General features: G+C 50.1%; 3 protein-coding genes across 3 annotated transcripts; 2 read left to right on the top strand and 1 right to left on the bottom strand.

Annotated features, from left to right (window-relative positions):
* Window positions 1-724: 724 nt before the first annotated feature.
* Window positions 725-1,630, top strand: N7489_010594 (aminoglycoside phosphotransferase family protein; the record flags this gene model as incomplete). Its single annotated transcript, XM_056716343.1, has 1 exon — window positions 725-1,630. The coding sequence occupies one exon, from the start codon at window positions 725-727 to the stop codon at window positions 1,628-1,630; it is 906 nt and encodes a 301-aa protein (XP_056563965.1).
* A 171-nt stretch (window positions 1,631-1,801) lies between these two features.
* On the bottom strand, window positions 1,802-2,314 carry N7489_010593 (uncharacterized protein; the record flags this gene model as incomplete). The annotated part of the gene is made up of 1 exon (XM_056716342.1): window positions 1,802-2,314. One exon carries the CDS (start codon window positions 2,312-2,314, stop codon window positions 1,802-1,804), a length of 513 nt encoding a protein of 170 aa, XP_056563964.1.
* A 3,136-nt stretch (window positions 2,315-5,450) lies between these two features.
* On the top strand, window positions 5,451-9,659 carry N7489_010592 (uncharacterized protein; the record flags this gene model as incomplete). The annotated part of the gene is made up of 6 exons (XM_056716341.1): window positions 5,451-5,710; window positions 5,768-6,080; window positions 6,134-7,824; window positions 7,876-8,634; window positions 8,950-9,115; window positions 9,180-9,659. 6 exons carry the CDS (start codon window positions 5,451-5,453, stop codon window positions 9,657-9,659), a joined length of 3,669 nt encoding a protein of 1,222 aa, XP_056563963.1.
* Between the last annotated feature and the right edge of the window lie 601 nt (window positions 9,660-10,260).

Below are 10,260 nucleotides of genomic sequence, written 5' to 3'. Positions count from 1 at the left end.
TCACTAGCGCAAGCCGCACACTGGTTAAAACTAGGGGCCCTGAAGAAGCATCTCACACGGCCGAGTCGGCCCTGTCGTCTTTTCCAATATATATGCAAATACCCGGTGGAAGACACGACAACGACTTCGCTGAAATCTCTCGAGTTCTAATTCTGCCTACCTAGTTATAAGAGATTGTCAGTAGCGACTCAGAATATCTACCGTCTACTAACTTTCTCTAGCCACATATTCTCGCCGACCCGTTGCAGTGATACATTGACTCGACATTCCGTCTCCCACATCACGATGCCTTTGGCTCGTCCCAGAAGGCCATACCGTGCCAGGTACTCTGATGAGGCCCCTAATTATCGCGCCCCGATCAATAATCCCACCGCGCCTGTCCTGGCCAGCCCAGAAGGCTCATTAGATTGTCTATGTGGGGTCGCCTACGATAGCGAGGAGGTGGAATAGAAGCAGTCCGAATGGAATATACTCCGAATCCTAAAGTCAGACCTGGGTTGTGGCCCCTGTCTCCTAGGCAGAGTAGCGAGCGGGAGTCTCCATGAGGGGGGGAATGTTCAATGCACCGCCACAGCAGCATGGCCGCAGGTACTGGTCATGTGATAACAGCCACAGGCCTGTTCACGGGCCACCACGTGGGTTGTAAACAGATTGTTGTAGCCGCCCACGACCTTCTTCCAACTCCTTACCCCTCACCAGCGCACACATACTCAAGCCCCTCGCAATGGTCTGGCAACCAGAGCCGCTGCCTTTTACCAGCAACTCGCTTCCTAAATCCCCCTTACCGAGCAATGATGAAATCCGTGCTTGCACAAATATTCTCTTGGATCGCATATACAAGGTAGTCGCAATAAATGACGAGATTGTGGTGAAATTCGGCGGCGGCGTCAAAGAATACGAGGGCCAGGTCCTGCTATTTCTCGAGCGCCATCTCCCCACAATTCCAGCGCCCCGACTGTACGCTATGTATAAGGACCCTGAGACGTTTGAAACGTTCCTGGTCATGCAGCGCATCCCCGGCGAGCCGCTGGACGCAATTTGGCCATCATTGACCGAGGACGAGAAAGACGATATTACCGATAAACTCCGGCAGATATTCGATAATCTCCGACAGGTTCCGTGTCCCAAGCCCGATTTCTATGGCGGCCTGGATGGCGGCTGTCTCCACCACTACATGTTTCATAACCAGAGGGGCGGCTTGCCGAGATCCTTAGGACCCTATATTGGGGAAGCAAACTTCGTCGCGGGCATTGTTGGGAATTACCGCGTGTACATTGAACGGAATCAGAGGCCGGACTATAAGGTCCGCTACTACGAAGAATATCTGCCGAGTCTCCTCAAGGGGCATCGGCCGACGCTGACGCACGGAGACGTCCAGCAGAAAAACATTATGGTCGCAGAAAATAGTAGCGGTCGCAATGCGCAGGGGGGACGGTCGTTTGATGTTGTGATGTTAGACTGGGCGGACGCTGGGTGGTATCCTCAATACTGGGAGTTCTTTGTTGCATCCTCCCCGATTGCATTCATGTACTGGGATACTGACTGGTGTTTAAGAATCCAGCAATTCCTTGAGGTTTGGCCAGCGGAACAGGCCATAATGCGGATGCTGGAAAAGGATACTGGCCTGTGACATTTCAAGAGCTTATAGATAATACAAATAGGCGTCTTGTGTTGACAAAACAAGTCCGCTAGCCAATCAATTTGATGACAAAAATTGAGTAATAAATATCCGAAACATCTTCTCCCGCCTTACATCCAGACATCCATAGACCTGAAGCAAACCAGAACCTAGTACACGTCTCTAGGAGCGCGTAGTGCGCAGAATGCCAGCATTAGTCAACGCGGGGATGGCCAGCTGATGCGTCCATTCATTACACTTAAAGATCGGTCGCCGCTGCTCCCCAGGCCCATATGGTTCACCATTTTCTTTGGTCCAGATATACTCATGGTAACCAGATGCCGGGCCCTTCCCCCAAAAGTTCAATCCCTGCTGCTTAGACGGCGTCGGCAGAGCCCTCAACATAGCCTCGATTCTTCCTGATTTGAAATCCGCCCGTCGAACCCACCCAATCTGCGGGTAGCTGTGTAGATGGGCGGAGACCTCCGCTGCATACCCTTCCTTCATTTCAAAACGCATGCCGCTTGGGGCGATGATGTCGCCCGTGACGTGGAACATTATTCCATCCTTGCTTATGGGATTGTCTTCGACAAAGATGCCTTCGTGATAGCGCTTCGGCGGGTCGAGAGGGTCGAATGCTGCGGTGTCGAAGGAGGGGTTGAAGACCGCACACCAATCACTCTGTGCGCTGGACATGTTGTCTTTGCCGTAATGGGGTGTAGGCTGGTACTAATAGATGGTGGACTGCGTGTAGTCGACAGAGGCTAGGTACAATAGAGGCAAGAGTACAATATCAGTTGTTACGAGTCTAGAGACACATGGAAAATGTCAGACACAGCAGGTACACCTCTTTTATAACCCAGCGCCATCTTCTTGTTGCTAATCATAGACAACCATACCTCGCACACAGATTCACCAGGCTCATACTCCTGTCTGGGTTGATTGGCAAAGGATGATCCGTCTACTTGGACGGCTTGCAGCGCCAGATGAGACAAGGCACTCGCAATCCCCTCAGGTAACCATTCATTTCAAGTTGTTGGAATTTGGCGCCGTAGGGTTGATTTAGGCAATCGCTGCAGTGAGGGTGAATTTCCCAGATGGAGTAGACAGCGCTTAAATGAGCCAGCGCTGCGTAAAACAAGGCTCTTGCAGCACCGCCGCAATCTACTGGCTGCACGTCTGCCACGTTTCTTGCGTCACTTTCTTTGTTCCCGAACCGTGCGGCTGAAACCCCAAAGGGGAAATGGCGCTACCTCAAGGCCGACTTCACCCGCTGGCCGGCGCTTATGCACGAGTGGAGCTGCGATACAGCTCCTGTGCCGCTTTCGTTCGTCCAGATAGGATCTACAATGTAAACGAGATAATGAAACGCTGTACAGAGTGGCATTGTACTATGTTACAGAGCTCTGTAAAGAGGTGTGGGAAAGAAAGAAGAGTAGGAGTGAACTATGCACATGGCGAAAGGTCATCTGACACTAGTGAGATTTAAAAGTCCATGACGTGGCGTCGTAGGCAAGCAACGCACATAGGTGATAATAGTGAAAGGTCGTGATAATAGTAAAAGGTCTCAGTTGAGCGTGTGGTGCATCCCATTCACCGTGTCATCGTTGTAGTAGTATAAAATAGACCAATCTACCTTCAATTTTCCCACGTACCCTACAACATTAACCTTGCGGCTTTGTGGCCCTGTAATTTCCAACAAAACACTCAGGCTGATACCACTGGTCAATGTTCGTTTCCCAGCCATATTTTACCCCCCACCTTCAACACCGCAGATTTTCCGTGAACTACGCCGTGGCCATGCTGCCCAGGTGCTTTCCATTCAAACAGGGCGCATCGAATATCGCGAGGACAGTAAGAACCCTATATAATGAGATTGCTGCATCTTGTTTTGTCGATGTACCAATAGTATCTACAGCCTTCACTTCCACTGGACGAGGAGACTGGCTTGAAGGTGCTGCATGACGGGCTCAGCCCAACAGTCGAGTTTGTACAAGCCATTTCTATCAGACATTCCAATAATTAATAATCAAGACAGCATTATCTCTGTCCATGGTCTGAATGGCCACCGCGAAACTTCGTGGACGGCAGCCAATGGGGTAAACTGGCTCCATGATCTGCTTCCATGTGATATACCCGACACTCGAGTCCTGTCCTGGGGCTATAGTTTACCCACCGCGGAAAACATCCATGAGACATTATCCCAACAGAAAGTATCTGAGCAGTTAGTCCGCGACTTGTGGGAAATAAGGTCATCAACCAACGCCCGTACTCAACTGACCCAACACGACAACAAGAATTAGCACTGACAGAGACAGCACAAACAGTCGATCGTCCGATTATATTTGTTGCACATAGTCTCGGGGGAACTATAGTCAAAAGTGTAAGGTTATGAATTTTATGCAAAAAGAGAATTGTCTTTGATCAGGTGCAGGCCCTGCTTTATGCCGACTCAACCCCTACCACGGACCTTCGCAGCGTCAGACTCTCAACTCGGGGGGCAATTCTCATGGGCACACCAGAGCTAGATTCAAGGCTCATTGGACTGCAAAGCTACTTAGCTAATGCTAAAGGATCTGAGCAGGAGTCTAGCGATATTTATAAGGAAGCACACTGGTTGGTGACTACATTACAGAGTTACCCGTCAATCAGTCAACAGTTTTGGACTTTATTTGTGCATGAAAGCTCCGACTCTCTATCAGTAAGGAACACATTGGACCAGGTAAGGGCGTTATAACCAGCCAGCCGTGGACTATTTGCTTATACTATGTTGGTTTTCTTTGAACAAGACTGCGTCGTTCTCACCACAGGATAATTCATCACATGTTTTTGTTCAATCTGATCATAATAGAATGATCAAGTTCGAATCATCGCTGGACGAGGGGTATTTGAAAATCAAAGAGCATGTGGTTCACGTTCAGAAGATGCTGCAACAAGCAACTGACACCTGAATGATCAGGCCATAATACAAATTCAGCTCCCGAGGTCTCATCGAGGAAACACACTATTAGCACTATTAGCGGATTTTTATTCGACACGAACAATGCAGCCATAGATTAAGGTTATTAATTTATACATCCGAGGGCTTTCGGTTTATTTCTCCGTAGCCTCCTCAATAATAGGGCTACTCCGTATACACTCCCATCAATCTCCTTTCCTTATCTTCTCTCGGCTCAAACAAGCCCAATCTGGGAGAGGCGTTCAATAGTCGGAGCTGAAACTGATATACATCGTAGAATTATCTCACAATTACCTAACGGGTGCAGTGTTATTGGCCCTATGGACTGAGACAAGCTGTCAACGCCAAGGCTTGGATTTTCTCGCAATTTCCGCTTCCGCACCCACGCGGCCAAGCGCCAAGTCTCATCATGATAATGCATGGCATAAGAGCGTATGCAGGATTTAACACCAATCCAAGACAGTAGCCAGTAGGCTAGATGTCGATCATGTACGGGAGATAGTAAGATCCGACTAACTAAATAATGACCGCTTAAGTATACGGCCTTGTCATTTGGTAGTGTTTTTGGTGGTATTTCCATGTCCTTTTTTCTCTGATGATTTGCCCCTTATTCGTCCTAGCTAGTTACAAAATGTAGAATCGTTAAAAATAAATAAAATTGATATTTACATGTGATTATTGAAATAATCCTGTCAATAGTGCCGATCGTCCCTGAGAGGTTGTTTTCGCCCGTTGTGTTGGTCGAAGACGGATAAAATCTCGTCTCCTCATTCCCTCCCCTTTCATCGCGAGGAATGCCCAATTATATCCAACCCTTTCAGTCTTTAGTTAATTTATCCTCCCGATAATCCCATTTTTTTGGTTCATGTTGGAATGACTGAAACGGAACCTTCTCAGCGAGACGCCCGGCCGGAGGCCTCCCCGCTCGGCTCTAACGGGGAGGGGTCTCCCTCGCCCGCAAAGGCAGTGCCGGCTCCCAAGGCCGGAAGGAAGCTACCAGGATGGCTTGATCATTTCAATGCCCGCGATCTTAAGGTGCTATTCCGTTGCTCACTAGCTGCGTGGGTCGCGTCGCTGTTGATCTTTATCACGCCGTCCCTAACCGTCATTGGTACCGCTACATTCTTTGCAACGTGAGTGTATCCATATATCTCCTTTCGGTATTGGTTCGCTAATCCCACTCTTATCAGTCTGGTACTTTTCATGGTACCTCCGACCGGCATTGTTTTCATTTTCCTTTTAGGAACTTTGACCCTCGTCCTTGGCATGGCCTTGGGCTGGGCCTGGGGTGTCGTCGCCATGAAGGCTGCTATGGCAGCGAGACCGGCGGCTGAGACCCAGGCCAAGCTTCAAGCCCTGGGACAGGCCGCATACAGCCAGGCCAATTCCACTGGACAGCCTGTGGCAGCTGTCCAGCAGCAACTTGTCTACACCGGCTGGATGCTTGATGCTCGTGTAACAGCTGTCTATTATTGCCTGATCTGTCTGTTCATATATTTAATTGTGAGAGTTCTTAGCCCCAGCGTAATCATCGTGACACTAACCCTTTTGTACAGTCCCGCCTTCGGGCGACGAACCCCAAATTCATTCTGTTGCAGATTTTCTCAATCATCATCATCGACGTTACTCTGACTATTGGCCCGCTGCTTCCATCTTTCAGCGGTACCATCCCTAAGGTTCTGATCGAGCCTGCCGCTATTGGAATTGGCTTGGGCCTGGTCTCCCATTTTATCTTCTTCCCTCGATCTACCTCCCATGTCGTGCTTGATGGCATGGAGGGGCTGGTGCGGTTACTCAAAGGGCCTCTGGATGCCACGGAGAACAGTCTTCTGAAAGGTGAGGACTTGGATATGGCGGATCTGCAAAAGATCAAAATGAAGTCCATTGCTGCTTACAAGGCTCTCAAGCCGGCCATGGGCTTTTTACCATTGGACTTCTCAGTCGGTTGGTGGGGTGCTGAAGACATCAAGAGCATGAAGAAACCAATACGCCAGGCTTTGATGAGTAGTCTGTCCCTTCTGGAAGTTCACCTCGCCCGCCTGGGGGGATACGCGAAGCTGGAAAAGTTGCACCAGCTCACTGCGGATCGTGATTCTGATTCCGATTCACAAGTTGATGGAAATGAGAAAAAGCGTTCACGGGAGGTCGGCATGCGCCAGCTGATGGAGAGTGTTAATTTGGTACAAGCACTACGAAGCCCAGAACATGAATCCATGCGGTCAGAAACTATCGACGTATTGCGCAAGTCCAGCAAGGATATCCTCCCGGTATGCCAGGAAGCTGTCGAGATCGTTGCGGAGTCCATTCACACTGTTAACAAGCGTTGGTTCGGTCGCCCTTCCAAGGAACATCTCAGTCAATTGCACGAGCGTAGTCAGACCGCGCTGCAGAATCTTCAAGCCCTGCGCACGTCGTTTGCGACGGAGACCACTGAACGTCTGATTCAAACACATGCAGAGATCTTCGACGAAAAAGGCATGCTCAGGACTTTGGACGAATCATCATTGCCCAGAGTTAGAGGTATCACAATGGGGATGATATTCGAAGAGCAGGTGCTCGGTGTCGTCGATGGGTGGGAGCGGGTCCTTGGACAGCTTGTTGCTCTCCTGGGGGAACGCCAGAAGATCCGTCTGTGGTTACCCAAGGGCTTGCGATATGCAGTCAACTGGATTCGTCGAAAGAATGCCGTGGCGCCTGTAATCGCCGCTCATAACCCAGTTATCGACCCTGAAGTGGAAGAGACGCAGTCCAAAGCGGCACAGCAGCATCTTCGCATCAGTAGAGGGTATCGTGTCAACCGTGGCAGCCGCTTAGGACGCGCCATCATTGGCACCTATCATTGGTTTATCAACCCGGAAGGTCTTTACGCAATGCGCATGGTGGCTGTCACGATTGCGCTCGCTATCCCTGCTGCAATTCCTCACACTGCGGGTTTCTATTACCGCGAGAAAGGTCTATGGGCCCTCATCATGGGGCAGACCACACTGGTCATATACATGGCCGACTTCACCTTCTCCCTTCTCTGTCGAGCCGTTGGTACCATTGTTGGCGGCGTCCTTGGTTTAGTTGCGTGGTATATTGGCTCAGGCCACGGCGAGGGTAACCCGTATGGTCTTGCTGCCATCATGGCTGTTGTGCTCACGATTCTCATGTGGGGACGTATCTTCGCGCCCCCTGCTATGCTTCAAGCTATGATGATGGCTGGTGCAACCTGCATTTTGGTTGTTGGTTATAGTTACGAGGATACGTAAGTAAATTGTACTACCTCGCGGGTAGCAACATGACTGACACTTCCCAGGCACATCCCAGCTTACGGCAATCCCGGTTGGGGATATGATGTTTTCTGGCGACGACTTGTCCTTGTTCTGATCGGCTCGGCAGCAGCACTGATTGTGCAGCTCTTCCCTCGTCCCCCATCCGCATCGGGCCACGTCTGCAAGTCCCTTTCGAATTCCATCCGCTTACTGTCGGACCACTACGCGCTCCTCTTATCCTGCTGGGGACAAGGGCGCGAAGAAGGCCTGGCCGCAGAGAAGCTGGCTCTAGACGTCGCCGAGACTCTCGCCGCACTGGACGGGCCCATCGCATTGCTGCGCTTTGAATTTTCCAGCTCACCATTTGACAGCGAGCGTCTCGGCCAGGTGAAAGCGCTGTGCCAAGAACTCAACCAGAACATCGCGCGCCTACTATACCTATCTGCTTCGCTGCCAGAACACCTGCAGAGCCGACTAGCTCGTCAGGCTGGTCTTCTTGACCACCATAATATCGGCGATGTCATGGCTGTTTTAGGCGTGGTTGAACAGTCACTGAAGACGGGTGACCCTCTACCCGAGGTGCTGCCAACGCCACTACTCAACCGTTGCCACGATTACTGGATGTCGCACCATGTGGAAATTATTCTAAGCAAGGATTTGATTCGCGACGAAGAGTACCGCCGGTTCTGCGTCGCCATCAGCGCATACCTCAAATTCCTGGCCGCCGTGGATGACCTGGTGCTCGTGATGAAGGGCACATTAGGCGAGTCGCACATCGTCAGCCGCGACCTGTTGGACGAGCAGTATGTATAAAGAGTGTAAATTTCTGTAATGATAGGTGTGTTGTGCTGGGAGCATCCGTGTATATAATTGCGCCATATAGCGATGTGTCATAAAAATTGGTTCTCCTCATTCCTCCGCACGCCCGATTTTCTCCAATTTTTTTCTTCCCCCCAACTCCCCAAAACCATCCTAGCGCCTTTAAATGTCATGCAATATTTTGTTTTCTTCCTCTTGGTCTCCTCTATAAATCATTAATAACTCTAATCTTCCAAAAACGACTGCGGGTCTTATCCCATGGCCACTCCGCGTCTCGCCCGTCTTCCCCGGTGGATCAGCCACTGGCTTGGCTATCGCCCAGAGCCCGTGAAGCCACTCTCTACATACCAAGTCGCTCTCTGGTCCTTCATAACTTCATTCTGCGGTCTCTCAGTCGTACAAGCAATTTTCAACTACTCCGACTACTTCACCGAGCGCAATGTACCAGGGATAGTCGCCTCCTACGTAAGTCCCACGCCACGTCAAATGAATTTCCCCCGAAATATCAACATTGACTCACAAAAAACAGGGTGCATCCGCAGTCCTGGTCTTCGGCGCAATTGAAAGCCCACTCGCACAACCGCGCGCTCTAATCTTCGGCCACTTCTTCAGCGCCTTAATCGGCATCTGCATCACGAAATTGTTTAGTCTGATGCCCGACCAGACGCGCTTCGAGTCCCTGCGCTGGCTGGCCGCTTCGCTCTCAACCGCTATTGCTATTGTCGTTATGCAGTTGACCGGCACTACGCACCCACCTGCTGGCGCGACAGCCTTGCTCCCAGCTACCAGCCAGGAGATCTGGAGACTTTCTTGGTACTTCTTGCCTGTTGTCCTGTTGTCTTCTGTTATGCTCATGGTTTGCGCGCTGCTGTTTAATAATTTGCATCGTCGGTATCCTGCGTTTTGGATCGCGCCTGCTCCGCCCAAGCCTGTTGCGCCTCCTGCGCCGGTCCCGGTGTCTGTTGATGTTTCCTTGGAAGGGGAGAAGGCTGTGAAGAGTCCTGTTTGATTTGGGACGTTGCGGTAAGAGGTGTTCGTTCCGAATGACCTTGCATTACACTTTGGGTGTTGTTACACGGTATATGCCGCTATCCGTTTGGTGTGAGATGGTGCATGATGTATATATAAACTCGGTTGCACTACTAATACTCGAGATCTCTATAAGGGAAATATATTAATTACTATTTTTTCACGTCTAACATATGTATTTGTAATATTCTCAGTCGTAATGCTTCACATCGTAATCCTTAGAAGCAGTTGCTTCTTAGTAGCGATATGCTAGTCCTCTAATTTCACGCTGCCAAGTACCTCTAGAGATATGGTGTGGGAAGTGAGCTTGGTGCAGGGTCGTATGATCGTATAGTAAAGGCTGGGGGAAATGGAAAGCTAATAGGCATCGTATATAGACTTGACGCTACGATATGTTCCCCACAAGTTTTATACAGCCTCCTACTTAGGGCTCTTCATCCGGTTTACGACTCCCGTTCGGTCTGATCGTGTTGGTGGATATCTGTTTCGTCTCTCCGTGCACTATGTTTGTGCTCGTTTATTCAAACTAAGGTAACTTTTTAGGGCACGTTTTTCACTTTCCTCCCCACTGTTTTCATCTG

The sequence above is a fragment of the Penicillium chrysogenum genome, assembly GCF_028827035.1.
Source record: "Penicillium chrysogenum strain IBT 35668 chromosome Unknown utg000005l_segment0_segment0, whole genome shotgun sequence".
Taxonomy (NCBI): Eukaryota; Fungi; Ascomycota; class Eurotiomycetes; order Eurotiales; family Aspergillaceae; genus Penicillium; species Penicillium chrysogenum.
Note: the sequence above shows the minus strand (reverse complement) of the source record. Positions and strands in the feature narration are given on the sequence as shown.